Source organism: Sus scrofa, chromosome 9 (assembly GCF_000003025.6).
Source record: "Sus scrofa isolate TJ Tabasco breed Duroc chromosome 9, Sscrofa11.1, whole genome shotgun sequence".
Lineage (NCBI taxonomy): Eukaryota > Metazoa > Chordata > Mammalia > Artiodactyla > Suidae > Sus > Sus scrofa.
In genome coordinates this window covers 84996755-85021129 of record NC_010451.4, presented here as the reverse complement: position 1 = coordinate 85021129, position 24375 = coordinate 84996755, and the positions used below count along the sequence as shown (strand labels likewise).

The 24375-nt window shown below is 34.9% G+C and overlaps 1 protein-coding gene and 1 long non-coding RNA gene across 2 annotated transcripts in view; one reads left to right on the top strand and one right to left on the bottom strand.

The window, feature by feature from the left end:
* Positions 955-10687, bottom strand: LOC106504971. Its single transcript, XR_001298980.2, has 2 exons — positions 9073-10687; positions 955-2671 (listed from the first exon to the last, which is right to left on the bottom strand). It is a non-coding gene; the product is annotated as an uncharacterized LOC106504971 (long non-coding RNA).
* Positions 11191-24375, top strand: part of MEOX2 (mesenchyme homeobox 2) — a 64762-nt gene continuing 51577 nt past the window's right edge. The window contains 1 exon segment of the mRNA NM_214121.1: positions 11191-11707. Within this exon segment, the coding sequence (NP_999286.1) occupies positions 11194-11707 (514 nt within the window). The 5' untranslated portion in view covers positions 11191-11193.

Sequence of the window (24375 nt, the reverse complement as noted above, 5' to 3'; positions counted from 1 at the left end):
AAATCAGTGTACCAGGAAAAAATAGGTGTGGTATTTCAGGGGCCATTTTCCTGGGTGGATTGTATAAATTTTAGAGATTAGCAGTTTTGGAGTTGTGTCTGTAGCACCTTTGTTTCTTTGTAGATGCTACCCATAAACCTGTGGTGGGTGAGGAGAAGGCAAAACACTAAGCATGTGCTACCAGATTCCCTTTATCTGTACCCATCATATCTGCTCTGCTTCTCACTGTTTACATAGTTGTTTCTATAATAAACTTCTTTTGAAAACAGGAGGGTACTTCTGATAACTAGGGTTCTGAAACTGTTACTCTAGGAGGTTTTCATTTCTTTGTGTTAAATTCCTTTGTTATATCAAGTTTTATTGTAAATCACCACAGAACCCTTCTGGAACTAGGAAGAAATTCAATTCTAAAAAACAAATTTTAATCAGTATAGTAAAATGTAGGTTCATGTCTTTCTAATATAGATATTTCAGATTAGTCAGACAGTTCTGAAAATTACCTATGTAACAATTAGCTTACTTTTAGCATAATTTATATATACTCAATATATAAATTGAGGCATAAGTTTTATATATAAAACATATATATATAAACTCATATATAACATATATGTTTTTTATATATGTGTGTGTTAAATCTGAAGTTCTACAATGTTTATTTCTAGGGTATTTTGTTTCACTGTTAAAGTGTATAATTGGAGTTGAAGGGGTTGCACATTTCAAGACAATTGAAGGTATGATTAGTCCAATCATTATTATCCCACTAAACATCTGCTGTTAAAGAAATATTCATTACCTTTAATTCAAAAGCTAGATCTAGTAAAGCCTAAAATAAAATGTGCCAAATGCTATGTCAAATTGATTCCAATGTACTATAGTTAAGTAATGTTGTGTAGCTTCTTCCTTCAAACTTAATAGTCCTTTTGGCCATAATGTAGAGTTTTTGTCATTGACCCCAATTTCTAGGTTTTATATGCTGAGAGGTTGTTTTTTTTTTTTTTTTTAATCATGTTTTGAAGCAGGTAGAAAAGTCAAGTGAAACATGTGCAACCTAAATGTAAGCATAATTTACAAAATATTGAGATTAAAGTTACATTTATTGTTAGTGTATCATTTACTCATTTAACAAATCTTGTCCTAGGACAAGATATTTCAAGATACTAGACTGTTAATTGGGGAGAAAGTGGAATGAATGGAAATGTTTAAGTAAATACTTTCAAAATTTCTTCAGGGACTTCTTTTTAGAGTAAGATCCTTAGGATAGATGATCATGAAAATTATCATCATGATAATATCCATCACTTAACATACACATACATTTCTAGATGCAGATTGACTTGCTAATTTATTTAATCTCATTTGTCAACATGAAGGTGTAGAAATAAACATTTTTATTTAGAAATAAGAAAACCTAGATGGAAAAAGTTTATTAATCTAACACAATCAAAGTGCTATTAATTGACAAATACAAGGCACAACCTAAAATGTCATCCTCAAGTCTATTCAGTGAACCATTACAGAATGGACAGTATTGATTGAAAATAAAATACAGTATCTGACAGGAAATGAATCTAGTTTACACTTAAGAGATGTGTATACCAATGCAAGTACAGATATTTGAAGAACATTTCCCAAGAACTTGAATCACTCTTAATTGTGTGCGGATACTATTGTTCTAGCTGCAGTGACAGTTAGGAATGAATCTCTGCTCTGGAACAAAGAAACGAAGCAAAAACTACAAAAAGCAAAACAAAATAAAACTGAAGCAAGGCTGATCATTTTTTCAGTTAAATTTTCTTTGCAGTTAGAGTTGCAATTACACTTTCCTGATATGATATTGCAGATTCATTGGTGCTAAAGTCCAATGATAGAGTGAAAAATGGTCTAAGTGCTCTGCTCAGTGTATTTATTGAGTACTTACTCTGTGCCAGATGCTGTGCTAGAAAAACATCAACATAAGATTCCAGGAAGACTCAAGGTATAGACAGTGGTGTGAATTAGGCTTGTTAGGAACAAATTTGAAGTCTGCTAAAGCCTGGTGTAGCAGAAACATTTACTGTTCACCAAATAGCCATGTGCTCCAGAATATTTTCCAGACCCCTTGTGGGCATATCAGGCTTTGTTCTGGCTCTACAAGCTGAGAGTAAAAATGACATGTATCACCTCTGCATCATAGTACATAAGGGCAGGTGTGTGACCCTCTATCCTCCCCTGCTGTGGAGTTTTGTTTTGGAGGAACATGTTGAGATGACTAATTCACAAGGTCAGTATCTGTCTGGAGAGCTGACTTTCTTACATCAGTTTGCAGGAATAAGAACTAAATTTTTGCTAAGTCAATAAGATTGTGACAGCATTGTCTCGTTCATCATGAATAATACACCTGAATATTTTTTTTTTTTTTTGGCAAGAGCTGTTGCTAACCTAACTCTTTCATACATATCACTAGTTAACTAAAGACGATACTCCTAATGCACAGAGGGATAACTGAATGTCTTCAAATAGGATGTTTTGCCACTCTAGGAATTTCCTGTGTTTCCTTGAGATCTTGTTCTGGAGATTAACAGGTGTGGTACCACATTGTGAAGCTCCTAATCATGGGGTCAGGAGGATCAACTTACAGAGAGATTTCAGGTCTTACATCATCTTGACAGATCTATATGTAAGTTAGTACCTATTTGTGAGGGAGAGAATAAAAGAGAGAAAAAGTTAAAATATGTCCTCTAGATAACCACTATCCAAGAGAAATATTACATAAGCAACATTTGTAATTTTAAATATTCTAGCAACTATATTAAAAAGGAAAATGAGAGAAAATTAATTTTAATAATGTACTTTAGCTTAGTATATCCATCAAATATCATTTAACATGTAATCAGTATAAAAGTTTATTAATTTTATATGAAGTGTTTGAAATCTGATGTGCATTTTAATCTTAAAGCATATCTTAATTTAGACTAGTCATTTCAAATGCTCAGTACCACATAAGGCTTTATCTAACAGTGCAGCTCTATACTTAAATTTATTACACATTTATTAAGCTTATGTTAGGCAAACCCATTTTTCCTCCTGCCTCTGGAAATGGCTCAATGCTCTGGGCAAGTAAATTGCATTGAGGAGTACTATGTAATCCATGTGAGAACAATGGAACCCCCCCAATTAAGTAATGGCATTGGTGATGGAGAGAAGAATGGAGCTAATGAATATTAAAGAGGTATGGTTGGAAATATTATACCTGATTGCTTACAAGACAGTGGAATTGGAGGGGCTTGTCGAGATTGAGTTCCTACTTCTGACTTGAGAAACTGTATTGACAACGATGGGGTTCAGAGAGAGACTACATGGGACTTGCTAACCTGAAGTGAGATTTAGCAATTTTTGATCACTGGAATTGCTAGTAGAGTTCAAGGAACCTAACCCAGTTTTTTGTTTTAGCCATGACTATGTTATATTCGGTCACCAGTGCACAAAAGTAATATCTGCCTAACACAACTACACAACTTACTGGATCAGCCAGTCATTAGAATTATTTCTGAAGGAGGAGCACCAATGGCTAATTCATCAACCTCAGAGCTGCAATTTGTAACATTTACAAGCTTCTCCGTGCTTCTTTATATCTTTTTTAAAGACCCATTCAGCCTTGTCAGAACACATGCAACAGTGGAGATTTTTGTGGGATTTCATAAATGTGCTTGTCTTTGGACCTGGAATAACAATTCCAAGTGATGCCACCTGGGCCTGAGCCATCCCCCTTGGCAGGGTCTATCAGATGATGGTAGGCCGTGTACTTTGGAAAATCTGATCTTAGTAATTCAGAGGAACTTAGCTTCTTACTGTGATCAAATCACATCATTAACTGCATAATGCAGGGTACAAGAGGTGACTAAGAACAAAACTCGGAGGGCTCTAAACATCTTATAAGCAATTGATAGGAACTACTAGCCCACAGATGGTAACTGTTTTAAAAAAAAATCACAGTTATCCTAGGAAGTCATAATTGAGCTATTTTTATTTCTCACTCTTTCCTATATGAGAAAAATATTATTAAAGTTGTTTGCAGGAAGTGGAAGTATTATTGTATTTGATAATGGGTCAAATTTATTCAAATTAACTTTGAGTATATCTTCATAGAAACCTACTGTAACCAGCACATGTAGTCATCTTAAGTTATTTGCAGGAATACTGCTCAGATTGCTATAGGTGCTCTAGCTTAGAGGAAAGAATGGTCAAGTTTATCACTATTCATTTAGCCCACTTTGAAGATCAGTAAGATTTAGTGTATTTTATCACAAAGTATTCAAGATTATTTGGGCTTTTTCAGCCATGACTCTTTTCCTATTAGTTCCTTTTGCACTGAAGAATTAGTCCTTAGAAATAGGGAATTGAACCAAGGCAATAACTGCACTTCTGAGGTTAGAAGGTGAGGTTCATGCAAAATGAATTTGCCGAGTCAGTGGTATCTTGTAGCAACTCTGTATTAAAGAGGTTTCCACTACTACTTATACACTCAGTACAAAGGAAGATATACTTTGATCACAGGTCTCCTTGTTGGTAAAAATAATTGTTAGGAGTTGCCTTATCCTGAGCCTTTGGGCTCAGAGCTGATATTCCTTGAGAGTTCTTGTCAGTGGTTTATTCTACCGGGATTCCCTGGTACTCTGAAGTATCCAGGGTGCAGTTAGCCCAGTACTTTTCTCTGCCTCAGCCACTGAAAGCTGTTGAAAACCAGTTTATTCCCTTCTCATATGTTATTACTCCAACTTAACAAAGATCATCCATTAAAAATAAATAAAATTTAGAAAAACAATTGACTACAGTGAGTTTTAGGTTACAGATTTGTAAGCCGAGAAGGCAATGATTATTCAAAACCTCAGACATTCAGTAGTTTGTGCATTTCCAGGCACTGACCAGATCTCTACCTACTTTTCACATTATGTATGTGTGATTATTTGAGTCTGTTTATCAAACAGTATTTTGTTATTATTTGTATCAAAAATATAAATGCCAAATATATGTTTAAACATAAACCTTTCTGATTACTTATTTTTTAAATTCCAGTTAAACTAAAACATATACCTGAGATCTTTTTACCAATATTATTAAGTGTATGTGGCTTGTGAATTACAAATATAGAATTATTTTCCATATATTTAAGCTTGTTTCTCTCTCTTCCCCTGCTAAATACTTTTTATTTCTAGTTTTCCCTTGACCTAATCCATCCTCCCACCATCTTTCTAATTTCTTAGTCAACTGAGGCATAAGTGGATAGTTATCATTTAGTCATTTTTATTCCTATTTTGATCCATTTTCCCATGTCCATCATCTTGTGTAAAAATATTCCATATCATAAAATCTTTTACAACTCTGAGCTAAATCAAAGTACTAATATTAAACTCAAAATATTTTGTTATAAGACATCTTAAATTTGGCCTTAACTTTCCACTTTGTTTGGTTAGCAAAAAATTGTCCCTTTATTACTATTAAAAAAAAAGTTGACATCAAGGCAGCTGGTCTTTCTTTCCTGAGTCTGAATTTTGTAAAATTGGTATGTGGAATTAAATATTTTGGGGAGCTATATCAACACAACTAAAACACGGAGGATTTTAGTGATCCAAATCATAAACTTGGCCTCACAATGAAAGAGACAGTTTAAGAATAAAACATGCTGCAGACTGATGAAACATAGAAATTAAAACACAGAGGAATACCCTCCATAGTGAGTGCCAAAATTATACTAGTCATGTTAAACTCTTCAAGTTGGAAAACTTAACATAGAAGACTAAGGTTTTACCTACAATTCCTGTCTTCACTTTCAATTGAATTTGTTCTCTGAGATTTATGAACCTGCTCTAAATTCAGTCCACTTAAAACTATAGCATTGCTTTTTATGACATGGGAGAATAAATGGTTATTTCTCTTAATTTGTCAATAGTTATATAAGGCTTATGAGTTTCATGGTATAGAATAATTAATGTAATATGTAGCATTTCATTATGAAACTGTCTTGTATTAGTGTGCCTGTACATCTTATAGTTGGACATGTAATGGAGACCATTTTCAACTATAAAAATTTTAAATGCATTCTATGTCGATAAAATTAACATACAAATTGAAAACAAATGAAAATGTAGGAATTGAATGTAATTATTCTTCATTTGCATAATTTTTAGGTAACTTTGCTGAATAATTTTGGATTTAAAACAGGTAGACAAAAGTTCAGTTAGAAGTTTTTGAAATTTGAGAGGTAGTTGTCGTCTTCCTAATTTTAACACTTCTCCCCGCACAAAAAAGATAATCAGAATTTCATAAAATGTATATAGAAAGCAATTGGAATTATGGAAGTTTGCATATTTATTGAATTTTAAAATATTATAAATTTAATATTATCAGTCATAATCTATATATCATGCTTGTTTTCAGCACATTATCTACTACATGGTATGTGAAAAAAACCACCAGTTTTTGAAAGAAATTATTCATCTAAATGTAAGAAGAGCTGGAAAAACAAAATATGTTGAATATTATACTTTTCAGAAGTAGTGAATAGGTATTCATCTTTTTTGTTATATGTAGAAATATAACAAATTTTTGGTGAAAACATCAATTATTATGTAAAAATAGTAACTTATTTTAAAAATTAGTAAATTATATAGAATCACTAAATAACGTATAATAACAAAATTGTTCCTTAAATCCTCTAGTGCATAATTACTGAAAAAAGGCAACTGTTAAGTTTTTAAAAATAAAGTGTATTATAAATTACATATTACCTTTGGGTATTTAGCGTATTTTAATATATTTTCAAAATTCTTTATTTCAGAAGAACCAGTTAAAAGACATAACTGTTATTTCTTGGAGACATGTCGCAGAAATAATATTTATATTCTCAACAAAACTTTCAGAGATAAATTCCAGTTTCAATGTAATTTTCCATACTTAGATTCACATATCATGACTACCAAGGCAATTTTATCTAGCAAGTAAAACGCAAAATAAAGTTTTATAATATCTGTTCATAAAGATCATATTTAATTTAAAATATTTTTATTCCCAGCATATCTCTTATCACAAACATACAGAAGTATGGCAACTCTTAAAAAGGATCATCATGAGTCTTAGAATTTAAATAAATTTTTCAGATTGCTTAATTTAGTTCTATTCTCCTTAAAATAAAATATGCTTAATTAAAAAATACCTCTGCCTTTACCATTGAGTATCATTTCATTAAGCATAAGGAATAATATATACACATTTATCAAATTTAAAGAGCTTAGCACATCAAAATAAATTTGATCATGTTTCCTACAAAAAATGAGCAGCTTACATTTTTTATGTATACAACCTCTTGTTACAATGTGCTGCTTGATATGAAAATCTTGCATGAAATATTAATCATTTTTCAGAGAAATTCAAGTATATTATAAATATAGGATAAATACTATTTTAAATATAGTTTAAAATAAATGATATAGAAATTCTATAATAAACTTTGTTATTTTTACCATCCTCCATGATAGGACTAGCCACTGGAGCTAAAAAGGCATCTTATAACATTGGGATTTATAGATGTAAACACATATATTGCTATTATAGGAAATTCTAGGGATTTTTCCTGTTATTGCAAGTTTAAAAAATTCTCTATAACCTAGAAAATGAAAAAAATAATATTTTATAATAGTCCAAATATTTTAAGAAATGAAAATTTGGAAAAAAACTTTGTGCAATAACTAATATATATTTAGAACTTCAGAGAAAACACGTCAGTCACATTTAATTCCAGAATGCATCAAGACCTTTTTTTTTTCCCTTTGAATCACACTTTTTCCCTTCCAAATAGATTTCCCTTATATTATGCTTCATATTAGAAATCTGGGCTTCGTGTTTACTGATACATGTTTTGACTTCATTTAAAAGGCCTTTTCTGCTAGCTTTCTTTTAATTTTGTACCTTTCAAAGAGAGACTCCTTTCCTTTCTAACCTTTTCTGACTTTTCTTCACCAGACTTCTAGCCCCACACTCAGCTACTGACTGAGGCAGGTTGTAGAGAAATTTCTGGGCATGTTGTTAACATCTGACACAGTGAGTGAGAAAAAAGCCAGCACAGTCACCGGTCAGGTTCAAGGGGAAGTGGCAGCTCCTGGAGATGAAAAGTTCTGTGTGTTTGTCAGTTGCTGGTTACCTGCAAAACACTGGTTAAATCAAAATCCATTCACTTCTCAATTGTGTCGCTTTTTCTTTTTTTTTTTTTTTTTTTTTTTTTTTTTTTTTTTTTTTTGTCTTTTTGCTATTTCTTGGGCCGCTCCTGCGGCATATGGAGGTTCCCAGGCTAGGGGTCGAATCGGAGCTGTAGCTGCCAGCCTACGCCAGAGCCACAGCAACGCGGGATCCGAGCCGTGTCTGCAACCTACACCACAGCTCACGGCAACGCCGGATCCTTAACCCACTGAGCAAGGGCAGGGACCGAACCCGCAACCTCATGGTTCTTAGTCGGATTCGTTAACCACTGCGCCACGACGGGAACTCCGTGTCGCTTTTTCTAAACCACTGTAATGCAAACCAAAAGGGTCTTTATGGATTTTTTTATTGATGTGTGCAGATCAAGTGAATCTTTAGTTAGTCTTGTCTGACATTTTCCATGATACTTTTAGTAATCAATATTATATTATATAACTATTTCTGGTGACTATTTATGGAGGTGTTTGCTTAAATTTTTCTTTAGATAAAGCCTTTAATCTGGATTCCACCCAGAATCCATAGAGGAGCTACCCGAGTTTAGGAAGTTTAGTGTTGCTCTTTGTACTTCAGCTTTTAATATCGGAGCACATATTGAAACCATAAACACAATGAAAATCGAAAATAAATATTCCAACAATATTAGAATATATCCTCTCCTTTTTATCCTGAAAGAGCTGAGGGCTTGGGGAGTGGCAGGAAGAAACATTCTGAAGATCTAAGCCCTGGACGCCATCCTGCAAGTGCTTAAAACCCTTAAAAACGTGCAAGGTGAAGAACACCCCCTTTCCAAGTCTAAAACAATATTAGATTCCCAAAACATAACGGCAAAGAAAGCCTTACCGTCAAACGCTTGCAGCAGGTTCCAGCTCAGACCCAGACTGGAAAGTTGAGCAGCTGGTGAACAAAAGTTTTAGCCTTTTTTTTTTTTTTTTTTTTTTAAACGAAGTCTGCAAAACTAATTTCCCTCAAAATAGGGCTCAATTTCCGTTAAAGAAAGCCGCGCTTACAAATCTCAGAATTCCTGATCACCCCCACCCCATCCCACCTCTGAGCACTGGAAAACAATTCGAACTTTCACACGGATGTAAAGGTTTATTGCGAAGACACTATTCTACAGGGCCACTTAAAAGAAAAGGGAGATGGTCAAGCTGAAGCCTGAGGGACAAGGCTATGGAAAAGGTTCTGCCTTGGTGACACTTCTCAAAGATTAATCAATACTCTTTCCTAATTCAAACCAGATGGCTGTCCCAGTTTGCTGTCCCCATTAATCCCATTAACAACATCAAAGACTTGGTCCCCGCCATCCTCTAGACACCTGAGACAATGAAAATAACAGGGCAACGCTGCTGGTGGTATATTTGGGATCTCAGGCGAGATAGGTGAGCGCAGATATTCTCCGGATGCTACACGTCCTAGGCAGGACTCTGCTCCTGCAGCTCATTATGCGAGGCCGGCACACTTGCCTTGTGTAAACGATTTGGCCCCCAGCAGACAGCGTCGCCCCTCAAGCATGTGGCAGTATCAAAGCCCAGCAGCTGCTCGCATTAACTCACTGGTGGCAAGTTTTCTACTAATTTTCTATGATGCAAGATTGTAACCAGGGAGACCCAAGGTACCAGGTTTAATGAACTTTAAGAGGTACCGAAGTGTAATATTTTTCAGTAAATGGAACCATGGCGGGGGGCGGGGGGAGGAGGTGATGGGTGTGATTAGCTGATGTATTTTTGAGGGGAAGAGAGGATGGATTTCTGGAGGGAAACAAGGGGAAGTGGGCTAGTTCCTGAGGGGAAAGACTGGAAATGTGCGTAAAACATGCACATCTCATGTGACCGGGACGAAATCGCTTGGGCATATTCCTGACCCAGGAAAAGTTCTTCTTGGGGGACAAGTGACTAAGAAATGGAGTGGGACCAGGAAGGCAGAGGGGTTGGCCCTTTGAGGAAAGCAGAGGAAGAGACCCTCCTAGTACCACAGGTGAGGATGCCCGGGGTCTGTACATCTGCAGCTGTCACCGCCTCATGCGTTCCTTCGCCCCAACAGGCTCCTCGCGGCACTGGAGAATGGGCCTTTCTTGTCGGTGGGACACTTCTCAGCAACCTCGGATACGCGTCCGAACCCAAGAACAACCCACGCATAGACACTAGCCATAAAAGCTAGAAGCGCCACTGAGCCCTGGGCCTCAGTTGATGCGAAGTTGGAGAAATTTATCTGAGTGCGCTCCAAGCTAGCGCACATCTTTTTCCTGAATCCCACTGCTCTTTTCGTGCACCTCCAGAACTAGGCGCACCCCTAGCTTTCCTGCAGGTGACGATACCCAAGTGGCAGTGACAAGGCATCTTTCAAGAGAGACTTGAGCAAGTTCTGACCCTGGGTGAGCGCTTGGGGCAGGCGGGCGCTGCGGCGCGTCTGGGCCCACCGGGCGGAAAGGTGAACGGCTGCTGCCCTAGGCTCGGGTTTAGGAGACCGGCGGGTAGCTTACAGTCTTGCAAGTCTGGCAGGGGTGGGCGGGCGTGGACACGCTGCGTGCGTCCAGCCGGCGATAGGAAGTGGAACTGGGAGCGCAAGGCGCGGACTGAGAGGGAGTTTTGGAGGGAGTTTGCATGTGGTCAGCACTGGGCTCCTAAGCCAGCCCCCAGCTCACGTTACACTCTATTTATAACCTCTCAGAGCCATTTCCCCCTGAATGCAGTTCTCTGGGACCACCTTCTTTTGGCTTCAACCTCTCCCACTCTTGACATCTGAGTAGCTCAGAGGGAAGCTCCTCCAGGTCCGAGTGTTTATATGTAAAGGAGACTGGCCGCTAGGGCTCAGGACCGGGATTATCCGAGCTCTGCAGAAACTCGGGCGGCTATTGCTTTGAGAGGGGGAAAAGTCACACGGTTTCCAGTGACAAGTGACAGAGGGTGGTGGCGCTTGGAACCGTCGTGAAGTCTTCTGCCTGGAACCCGAGACGTGCATGCTATGGAACACCCGCTCTTTGGCTGCCTGCGCAGCCCTCACGCCACCGCGCAAGGCTTGCACCCGTTCTCCCAGTCCTCTCTCGCCCTCCATGGAAGATCTGACCATATGTCCTACCCTGAGCTCTCCACTTCTTCCTCGTCTTGCATAATCGCGGGATACCCCAACGAGGAGGGCATGTTTGCCAGCCAGCATCACAGGGGGCACCACCACCACCATCACCATCACCACCATCACCACCAGCAGCAGCAGCACCAAGCTCTGCAAACCAACTGGCACCTCCCGCAGATGTCCTCCCCCCCGAGTGCGGCTCGGCACAGCCTCTGCCTCCAGCCGGACTCGGGAGGGCCCCCGGAGCTGGGAAGCAGTCCACCGGTCCTGTGTTCCAACTCTTCCAGCTTGGGCTCCAGCACCCCGACCGGGGCCGCGTGCCCGCCAGGGGACTACGGCCGTCAGGCGTTGTCACCCGCGGAGGCGGAGAAGAGAAGCGGGGGCAAGAGGAAAAGCGATAGCTCAGGTAAGGGCGCGCCGGCACCCTCCGCGAAGGGGGCGGAGAGATGACAGGGAAGATTCTTACACTAGAATGAGGCGGCAGGCTGTACCGTACAGGTCTTTTACTCTCTGACTCCCTGCTGCCAAGTTCCGCGAGGCTGCTTTGGTCCTTTTATTTGAGGGCACGTGTTTCTCCTAGGGCAAAGCTGCAGCCAACTGCGCTAAACTATCCAAGATTCAAACTAGTTTACCAGAGGGTTGAGAAAAAAGGACAAGTGACAAGTATGTGAAATCGATTGCAAAGCGTGACCTTCCATCTGAGTGATGGGGAGGAAAGTGCACCCTGGAAGACAGCGCCCGCTGGGCGTGCGTGCTGGTGCCTTTCCTTGACTTTTCCCTTGTAAGTTCCCAACTCTGAGTGGCTCGATTTTTCCCATCGTTAACTGGATTTCCAAATTATTGCACAATATTTGGAACTTGCAGTGGAACTTGGCAGAGCATATGAGAAAAAAAGTTTTAGTTTTTTTTTTTTAATTCTGATTTCAGAGTTCTTTAAATAGCACCCTATTCCAAATGGTAAAAAAAAAAAAAAAAAAAAAAAAAAAAAAATACCCTTTCTTAGGGGAGAGGGCATAATCTAGGAATTTAGAAGATTTTAAAGAATGTGTCAGAATAACTAAATACATGTTTAGACCATAGAGAAAAGAGGATTAATAGTGCTGTGTTCTTGTGATGCTAACCCAAGAGAGAATTTAAGGTTCAAAAGTGGACAGGAAAATCCCCAACCAGTGGAGTATTATCCGAAACAAGAACTGGGAAACAAACAGCAGCAACCCAGGTACCGCTAGTGAGGGTGCGCACGGGAGAGGTAGATCCAAGTAAAGATAAGGAGCTGCCACGCAAAAGGGGAACCTTACTGAACGCGCATGCCTGAAGTTACAGGCTGCCAGCTAAATTTTAGCAATACAGAGAGAACAGTTTTGCGGGAGACTGTTCAAAGCCCTTACCTATCTGTATTCTTAGGAATTGTTAAAAGATGCTTTACCTTTAGGGAAGTTGTGAGTTTTCTTCTGTAGCTGAAACGCAACCTTCGTTTCATCTTTGTGTAAACTCTCGTTTGTTTAATGTAATACTTACGTATTTTCTTTCTTTGTGGAATGGGTTTAACAGTCCTGGGAGATAATTGTAGATATTAGTTTGCAGGATTGGAAATTGTTTATCCTTTATAATGCTTTAGGTAAGATCTCACATGAAAGACAGTGATTGAGCCGCGTATTTCATGTTCTTTTGGAGCAGTGGTATCAATTATTCTTCAGCGTTAGTATGGGATGGATTCTTCTATCACAAACTCAAAATCTAATTTTTGCATTCCAAGGTCAGGAATGAACTTCTAATGCCTCATCACAAACTGATTTAGATCCAAGAAAGTTACCAGCAGTATCACTCATTTTTTTTTTTTTTTAGTGGTTTTTACTAACCATAAGTGAAGCATTCCTTAGACAGAGGGTTAAAAAGGTTAATCATAGCAAGAGGTTTTCATCTTCATTGGAAAACAAAAGTCAGTTTTAGAATATAGTGATCATTTTATAAAATCAGCTTTTGATACAAATGTAACTTTTCTGGAATAAGATCTGAGTTCAGGGTGGTCACCATCACTTTTGCAATTACCAGAAGCTCTTACTGTTCATTTTACTTTCTGTTGTGAGAAACTATGTGAAAGAGGTTTCTTATGCTTCCTCAACTGAACCAATGCACTTAAGTTTCATGGGGAAAATTGATATTTTCATAAAGATACGTTATTTTGGCTGAGGAGAAATAAGGAAAGTGGGATCTAAGAGGTGTGATCTAAGAACTGGTTCCCTTCAATTATTTTAATAACAAGAAAGTTGTTAATATTAATAGTGCTACCCTTCTTTGGAGAGAAGTAACCATATACATGGTGAAGGTGATAATTAAAGTATTGGAAAAATAAACAGAAGTTTTTATCAGCTACATAAAGTATTACTATATTACATCTTGAGTGGGAAATACAGTTAGTTATCACCAAGGGTAAAATCACTGGGGAGTTAGAATGAACTTTTTTTTTTTTTTCTGATTGAATATTTTGAAAGAACTTTTGACTATCTAAAGGAAATACCCCAGCTTCTAGTTAAATATATGTATACTCTGAAAATAAAATTTAATTTGCCAAATTCACTATTTTATTAATTAATATTTGTTAGATCTTTAGGTAGATATAAATACAAGGTATCCTTTTCCTGAGACAATATTGCATTTGGGCTTCCACAATTTATGTTCCGAGGTATTCCATTTCAAAGTATTATAAGGGCATCTTGACCTAGCAGAAACTAAAGGAACATAGAAAATCACTATAATTCTGGTATATCATTAGTACATTTATCTCTCATTGCTTCTAGCATAGTTTTAATGTTTCAATTATTTCCAAGAAATAAATTTCTGAACTTTTCAAATTTTAAAATTGAATTAGACAGAACTCATTTCATGCGTAACAGAGACCATTTATATTTCGTTTGGCAGTTTATAATTGCCACATATTTCTAGTTGAGAGAAAACGTAGTACATGAACCTTGGAGAAAGGTGGAACCAACAGGATACAAAATTCTATATCTTTGCATTTCATTCCCAGATTGTATGTATATGTGTATATGACCATATGAAATTCACATGGAACTGTAAGCACTGGAAAATACTGGAAAACTACCCCAATTTTTATCCATGGTAATGATGCTAAAACTACAATATGTAACATTTTCCAATGTGCTTTTACATGCATTCCTCTTCCTAGACACTCATGAAAATGCATATACACAAACTGAAGAAGCTTAAGGGTCTAGAAGCAAATATTTATGGACTTTAGGCTTCCACTATAGTTTATTGACAATTGAGAACAATGAAGTTTAATAGAAAAACACACTATTTTTACGTGTTAAACATATCTGCAACTTTGAACCTGCTATGCTTTCCAGCGTTATTAGCAAAGCCAACATTTGCCACGCCATCAAAGGGACTCTTAAAAATCAAAACTTTACAACTGTACTTAAAACAATCTGAACAAAACAGGTGATTCTGAAAAAAAAGTCAATAAATAGTGTGAATTACTTGGCTTCAGTTACCTTTGATTGTTCACCATGCATTGTAGTAATAGGTATAAATTGCCTACTTTCAGTTAATGTAAGCAAAATATATTAATCAGTTTAACTTCAATTTTATGCAGGCAATATACAATATAAATATGTAAATATTTTCCATTCAAATTACTTGGCTGAATATAAGTACATATTTTATAAAAATTCAAAATTATATAAAAAAGTAAGGGGGTGATTAGGGGTTTGGCTTTTACAAGGTTTTGAATCATACTAGATTCTTGTAAAATTGTAAATATTTTTGTTATAGCTGCAAGATCATAAAATATCTGTTGTCAAATTATGTCTGTCTATATACCTGGCTCTTCAGAATGACAAGCAATTATTACGTTAATAGGTTGGAGATTAAATACCCCACCCTAACTCTAGTATTATACCTTTTTCTAGATATTTCAATCATCATGTTTTCTGAAAGAAAAAAGTTATTTTATTATTCATCTCTGTGTTACTGGATCATGACTTTTGAGCATTTGCTTTAGAATTAAAAATTCAGTCTATTGGATCTCGATGATTATAGAATATTGAACAAATTAAATGCCTCAAATATGTGGAATAAAAAATGTACCATTTTCAGTCTTTTTCTTGGAGTGGTAGGTTAATTTAGGTGTGAAAATTTTTAAACAATGACCTGACATTAAAAAAAAATTCTAAGTACTATTGCCCTACATGAGTGTTTTCTAATGATTACACTCAAAAGCTAATTCCTTTAGAATTAAGGTGCTTTATTGTTGCAAGTCAACAATGGATAGAAGGAAGAATGCAAATAAATATTGGAATAGTTTCTAATTCTCTGTAGCTGTCTTTATAGATTATTTGAAAATAAAAATCATTAAACGCAAGACTTTTATTTGGGTAAAAAAACCCTTTACCAAATATTTAAAATTTTAATCTTTGTTTACCGTAATTATCGATGGAAACCATCGTGTTGACACACTGTAAGCTGATATCCACAAATAAACTGAAAAAAATATTTTAAGCATTACCTTGTTTTCCCCGTGTTTGAAAACATAGACCCTTCATCACAGAGTTGGAATTTATAAAATATACTTTATTATAAGACCTAAACAGTCTAAGAAATTAATTTTAAACAAAAATAAAATAGCCAAGAGTCAGAGAAATTTGGGAGACTAATTCCATAGTTTGTGGAAGAATTTACTTTTTTTTTTAAAAGAAATAACCTATGGAGGAATTAGTAGCTGAGTTATGCCCCAAAAAAGTCCCCACATGTAAACCTAATACGTGTATTTGGCTTAGTAATGATGCTAGTTTTATTCACTATATTAAAATATATATGTGTGCTGGGCAATTTCATTAATTTATTATATTAAAAATGGCAGCCAGAAGCAAAATAAAAATGTGAGTGCTTTTTATATTTTCATTTAAAATGAGCATAACCAATATGACTGTAGTGTATTTTAGTTTTAGACCATGTTCACTTCCTTAATTTATTTTTAATATTGCAGAGCATGTTTTGTCACAAGCATTTCTATAATTACTATAAACATTTATCAGTGGTAAATGATAAGGGTAAAAAAATATTAGAAAATAAAATACAGGAGTTCCTTAACTAATATTTGTTAATAATTGTGGATGATTTATCTCTCAATTTTTTTGTGCTTTTGCCATATTATCTTTTATAATAATAAATTTGTGGAGAAATATATTAGTGCATGAAGTAAGATTATCAGGAATAGAATTCCCCCCACCTTGATTGTAATCATAAAATAAGAAGGATTAATTATTGAGTAGCCAGCTAAATTACATTTCTTAGATTATTGTATTGCTGAATGATTCCAATGGTTACAATTAAAAAATAAATAAATAAAACACAAACCAAGACCAACCCATAATTAGAAATTGTATTAGACATATTTCATATTTTTCATATTTAAACATCAAAACATTTTATTGTTGCAACTTATTTCTGTGAGTTAGTCATTAATTTGGTTTAGTTATCAATAATAAGCTTTTCATAAAGGTTGCAAAGAAAATTAAACACAACATTTTTCATATTTTTATTATGACGCTTTTATGATTATTTCTTGGAATAATGGGATCAAACTGAAACCCTCAAGTAGAGATGGAGTAACATAATAAAGAAAAATTAGTTGCAACACTCATTCCTTGCACTACTCCTAACTCACATATCAGTGAGGTTCAAAATCCAACCAAAGAAAACCTTGCATTACTCTTGTGGAGTACAACTTCCAATGGTAAAATACATTTTAGGTCTCAGCCTTCAATTTGCATTACCTGTGTTGAGACAGAATTAATTTAAATTGGATGCCCTTTTCTCTAATGATTTTCCAGTTACATTATGACAATGTAAGGAATTTATTTTCCCTTTAAGAAAATGGTGTTACATAGTATTTTATGATTCAAAATAATAAATAATTAATCCATTTGTGTAAATTTCAGATATTGTTTTCATATTTCAGAGTAAATATTTCTATTTAAAACCTTTTGAAATGTTTCTTACTAAATTAACTGCAAATTACTTGCTAAAAATATGCATTCATATGTGATTGGGTCAATTATCGATTTTCCTCATTTATAATTTTAAATATATAATTAAAATTGTCCCTTTATTCACAAAACTTTCATTCATAGTGTCACATTTTCCACAGCAATATAATATTTCTGAATTTACACATGTCACCATCTATAAATTTTTTACTGTGTATTGGAATATTGATTTTCATAAAGCTCTAAAATTTTCTGCATGCTTTCTTATGTCTTCCATGCGTACATGAATAAGAAAAATAAGGCAAAATCTATATTGATACGAATACATTTTTGGAAAGGGTTTGTATGAGGAAAGTTCTTTCAAAAATAACCACTGTGCTCTCCTATACTATATAGATTTAAAATTAATAAATTGGATCTTCAACTTGAATGATAGTATTGCTATGCTAATTTTCAAAGTTAGCATTTCCTTAAATGTTTAATATTTCCAAAATATTCGTGGATTTTGGTAACTTAATTCTTACATCCTTGGCGTTTTTACTTTTACAGCAAATATAAGCAGAGTGAGTAATAACTCCTAGTAGTGAAAACATTGGCGTTTTATTGAAAGTTTTAAATTCAGAAATTGTTGCTCTTCAAAATTTCAGACAATCAACTCAATTAGAATGTTCAAATGTATCTAAATGTCATAGTGTTTGTTTTAATAAGCCTTCTTTCTGAAATTACATAATGTTTTTTGAAGCTTGGATAGACTATATCGATTGAAATTATGAATATAAGATATTTTTTATAATTTTTAGTTTCTATTGTATTTTAGTGGAAAGGTTAATGGTTTTAAAAAAAAACACGGAAGGTGGTAAATCAACTAGGACATGGCAGCTATATGTAAAGCACATTTTAAAATAATCTACTTATATCAAGATATGTACACACTAATAGATAGAATTTCAGATTTAATTTCTTGATAACAAATTCTCTGAACTAAAGTATCCATATTAAAGACCATAATATAATATTACATGTTTCAGTTACCAAATAAAATATTATGCTTGAAGCATATACAGCTGTGTGGAGAGCCCAACAGCCTGAAGCTGGTAATCAATGATAGTCATGAAACAAATCTGCCAACTCCCTGCAGTTTTTGTTTTCTTTCGTTTTTCTCTTCCTCTAGCTCATTATTTTCTATGCACTTCAAGAGATTTCCATAATGCTCTAAGAAAAAAAACTCCCAGTTATCGTACATGACTGTGGGCAGGAAAATGATTAAGATGAAGTCATGTTTCTCTCAGACTCTGTGGAAACCTAGAGGAGGGTCCAGCTTGGGTTGCTGAATGCCAGTAGAATTTTAAAGGCTGAGAATTTTGCTCTTTGCAAATATAGCCTTAAAGCTTTGCCAGAAATGACACCCAAATAAAAACTTATTTTTGCAAATGATGGTTATTTGCAACTGTGGTGGTGAAATACTTTTGGTGTCTGTAGAGGTGGCTTCTTACAACTTGCTGGACTGCACAGAAAGCTTTTGGATGAGTATACTGAGCCTCCTGAAAAACTAACAAACTAAATGGAGGTGTATTCTTACTAGTTAAAGAAAAATGCATAAAATGGACAGTGACTCTTACAAAATAAACCATGAATAACAAGTCAGTTTCACAAATGATTGATTTTATTTTGATAGTTAAAACACATGGTTTGGGAAAATAGAATCGTGCCATCAAAAACTTGGAGCTAAATTGATAAAATGTAGCTTTGATTTTGTAAGATGCCAGTAATTTAGCTAATGGCTTTCACATTTTAAGAACCATCTAAAGAGAGCTTTACTCACAATTGGGTAGAATGAAATTAAGTGATTTTTATCTTATTTAACATTTTTCAAAAGTAAAATAAGTTTTCCATGTGCTTACTGCCTTCAACAATGAAAATCTCTCCAACTACAGGCTAAGTTTACTTCATTTTTCTTATTTGTTTTATAAATGGGTCAGGATGCCTTAAACTGAGCATGTTGATGTAAACTATTAAGAGATTGAAATGACAGGAAAGCTAGAAGCTGGGCATCCAAATTCAGCAGCCTACTGCTGCACACATTTCCAAGATTACCATCCTTTGAATATTTACCTTCAAAATTCAGGAAATTATGGATGCCTCTTCCTCCAGAACTATTCTTTGTTCCTAGAAGTAGAGCTTCGCCAAATTTTTTCTTGGATACCTAGATGTTTGGGAAAATAAAAAGAAACAGCAACACCTTTTTTTTTTTGCATTTTTTACTGAATAGTTGCTAAGTCACCAAGAATATATCTTATATCTTTGTCATCTTATCAGACAAGAAAATACATGGCACACTCAAAGGGATAACTAAAGAGAGGTTGATGATGATTCTTTGATGGTGGGCACTATGTCAGAAAGCAGCAGGATGGGGAATCACCCAGGGTCTGCCTGTAAGTGGAAAACATTAGCACTTTTAAACCAGAGGGGGCAAATAGAGGAAACTTTTACAAGAATCCAGAATCCAGGGAGAGTGGAAGGACAGAAGCCTTCTAGCAAAATTGGGATCTCAGGTGAAAGATGTAGCTAATCTCAGATATCACGCAGTAGCCTGTCTTCATGCCTGCCAGCCTTCTACGATTGCCTCCCACTAGTAGAAGACTCCCAGATGTAATCAGAAAACAGAAAAGCATATCACACGGTATCCATGGATAAAATTCATAGAAGTCAATGTAAAGAAACACAGGCCCCAGAAGAGAAAATGTCAAGTAGATTTGGGAGAATACAACAGTTCCCTTTGCCTCCTACTGTGATTTAACTTCTCTGTTCTGTAGTTTCCTAAAAATTTAAGTGAGTTAATAAACATAAAGCACTTAGAACACTGTCAGGCTCGGTAAGTGTTATTATGTTTTATCATCTATCAGTGTAGGTGCAGCTGTGTTGTGGACATGCACCATCTGAAAACAATCTTGTCTTATGTTGCCTGTTTATTTGTATTTTACTGCTAATAGCACTGTAGGAAGTGATGCTTGCCTGAAAGACTGCTATTTAAAATAATCTGCAACTGTCCCCAGAACTGTGAGTCACATGCCATTTTCCTGAAATGTAGGGTAAGTTCTAAAGCAAGCTGTGTAAGATACTCAAGTTGTCTTCACTTAATTACCCTTAAGATTCTCATTCCATAGCCTCTTTTGCTTGAACATCTCCTAACCTTTCTCAAGTGCCTCCTTCCACTTCATTAAATACCTGTTTTCAAGAGGAATGTACAGAGTCATTTAATCAAGAGGGAACAGAATTTAAAGCAAAGAACTTTAAATATGACAATGAAATTTTAGGTCTCTGTTGCCACTGTTAACCAAGAGGTTGGACATGACATTTTTGTGCTGCTTTATAAAGTTCATTGCTGAGCGAATTTACATATTATAGCCCCTTGTTATTTTGAGTGGTTCCAATTGGAGACTTCATGAATGGCAAATATATAAATACCACAAAAAACTAAAAATGTATTATATACCACATAAAGTACATGAAACAATTTTATGATAGTAACTTCTTTTTTCAAAGAAAACAATTATTTATTTGTATGTTTATTTATATTTAGTAAATTCTTGGAAATTCTTGGTTAGGGTGAGGCAAGAGAAAGCAAAGCTTGCCCAGGTTGCAGGTCCTGGGTGATTGGTTGATTTCACTCTATTGAGCTTACTTACCTCTCCTATGCCCATAGTTTAACGTGAGAAATTCAGAAATGTATTTCAGAGAACTTTTATATTATTATTATGGATCTGTTACAGTTACTTTTGAATAAACATTAGAATCAAATACTGCATTAAAATGCTAAATGTCTAGAACACTAGAGCCCTTTCGAAGTTCTTAGATTGACAGCAGTTTATCCCCTAAAATAAAAGAATTTCAAAAGACTAGTGATTGTTTCTCTGCTAGATACTGGGGAGGGCTGGGAAGTAGTAAGGAGAGAGGTACAGGAAGAACAAAACATTAAACGTTCAGTAACATGCGGCAGTGATGAGAAAGGGCCAGCTGCACCACCTCTGTCAGAGTAGGCTTGATTTGTCAATTTTTTAAATGACTTATAGCCTATAATATTTCAACAGATGATTAGAATCAGAATTACCAAGACGCTAGAGGATACCCAAGGTATCACCCAGTTCATTGTATGTATTTTCTACTTGAGAGAATGTACCCAGAGAAGTTAAGTAATGTTTGTCGGGTCAGCCAAGCAGTGGCAGCTGAACTTCCATACCCTGACTTCAGCCTAGTGTCCTTAAAAGGAAGATCTCATAACACATTTTGAAACCTTAAGGTTTTAGTTGTCCCAATAAAAATAGATTTCAGCATCATTTAAAATGTTGGCTACTGCCTTTGAGTGAATAAAATGGAATTTGACAAAATGCTTTACCTGGGTATAAACTACCTCTCTCTGAATCTGAATTTGTGATTACCTCAGTTATTTTTCATTCTCATTTTATAAATATAAACACAGTTATTCTTTTTTAACTTTAAATTTTCTGATGATGTAGTTCTTTCTGTGGATTACCATTGAGTCTGCATGTTTTTGACACCTCATACAATAAACCATAATTATTATTATTATGCTAACGTGCAGGAAGACTTTGCTGTATTGTAAGTAGTAAATACGTAAATGGATTCATATTTTGTGCTGTAAGTAGTAAATACGTAAATGGATTCATATTTTGGGCTGTGTTGTAAGTAGTAAACACGTAAATGGATTCATATTTTGGGCTGTGTTGTAAGTAGTAAATATATAAATGTATTCATATTTTGGGTAGCCATTTGTGAATTGAAGAATCTATTTCCTGTTTAAAAAGTTTAATGTGAAACTAGTACATTTTGCTTAATTGAACTTTATAATGTATGTTTATTTTGTGTTGAAAGTAATAAATAGCTACAAGTAGACACCAAGCATCTTTCCCTTGCCTTAAGTCATTAATTTTAACTCCATTTTAAAATAAATATTGATCTTATTTTTTTAATTGAATACAACATTTTTGCCCAGAAGATACTAAAAAATGTTAATGATCAGCCATTTTTTTTCTGCCTCTACTGTCCAGACACGCCTTCCTTGTTTCTTCTCCATGATCAGCTGACACCCATCTTCCTCACAATCTATAAATACCAGACCCATCTGCTTGCTTCTCTCCAATACAATGAACCACATAATCTCTGGAATACTGTTACAGTGACCTCTCATGATTGCATATCCTTAGTTCTTCCTAGAACCTCAAAACGCAAAATTAAACATCAAATGTACACTTGGTTCTTCCAAGAATTTTTTTCCTCTTTTGTCTAAACCCACCTCTATTTCTAAAATAAAAAATAATTCCTCTTCTATAGAGTTAATTTTAATTTATATTCAAAATCCCTTCATATTAGTGGTCTCAATTAAAAATTTCTCCTTTTCTACTAGACTTAAATTCAGAAATCACTCATATTGCCTTTTTCTACACAGCTCGGCCCAAATCTGTCCTGTAATTTTTTATTGTATTCCTACTTTGATCTTTCTTGCATTTAATTTAGTTTTCTCACAGGAGTTCTGATATAGCTCTGTCTTCTGAACATCTTTACCTCTATTCATTCTTCCCTGACAAAGTCTTATATTCGACATACGGTATTATTTTGACTCAGTCATTCCTCTTCTTGGAATTATACACTAAACTAAAAGTATCCTACAGTTTCAATATAAATGTTTAATTATAGGTTTTGATGTATATGCATGAAGTGGCTAATGTCCCTCAATGATATACTACTTGATTTTACATGTACTGCTTCTTATGTACAATTACATTTTATTAAATATCATATATATCTAATACATAGTATATTAGATATTACATGTAATTAAATATTAATATAATCTCATGTATTTGTATATATATTATTTGATAGATATATTTAGAACAGTGCTTTTCTGGCAAAGTGATCTCTTCCTTTAGTCTTTGGAACACAATGCTAAATGTTTTTTAAAACCGTGTCCCTGTACTTTCTAATATAGGTACCTAAATATATGTAATCATAGTTGCATTTAAGAATTTTCCCAAAAGATTTTGTGCCTCTTCCATTTGTCAAGACACGCTAATTATTATTTACTATCTTATTTATTTTGATAAGAATTTAAGGCTATATATTAATGGGATTTCATCCACAATCTCCCAACTCAGCCATTAAAGGCTTTGTTGACCAGCTGGACCAGTTTTGCTGCTACTGACTTTGCTTTTATTTTAATAACTATTTCATCAATAAACTTAGTCTACCTCTTTTTAAGAGGCTTTTTATTTTGAGAAAATTGTACAATCATATATAGTTGTAAGATGTAATACAGAGGGATCTCAACACTCTTTACTTAGTTTTCTCCAGTGTTAATATTATAATATAAAAACTTAATCGGGAATTGATGTTGATAAAATCCACTAATCTTAATTCAGATTTAACTGTGTGTGTGTTTATGCTGCCTGCCAGATTTATTTTGTATTTTGATCTCATTACATGTAATATCTTTTTCCAATATATATTTATTGTTTTCATTAAAATACAGCTTGTGACACCTTCTGAGGTCAATACCACCCAAAGCTAATCATCGCATTTCCATTACCACATTAATGTCTATATACTACATAACAACACGGTTACATTTTGCTTCATGGTTCTGTTTGTAGTTTCTATTTCACATGTCTCTAGTCTTTGATTTTTTTTTTTTAATTTTATTGGAGTATAGTGGACCTACAATGTTGTATTAGTTTCTGGTGTACAGCAGAGTGAATCAGTAATGCATATAAATATATGTATTTTTTCCCATATATATTATTACAAACTATTGAGTTGATTTTCCTCTGCTGTACAGTAGGTTCTTGTTAATCATCTATTTTATACAGTAGTATGTATGTGTTATTCCCGCCCTCGTATTACCTCCCTCCTCTCAGTGGTTTCACTTATGCTAACCGTAAGATTGGTTTTGAAATCTGTGAGTTTGTTTCTGTTTTATAAATGAATTCTTTTGTATTCTAGTCTTTGATCTGAATTACATTTATTCTTAAAGATAAAGTCAGTGTTT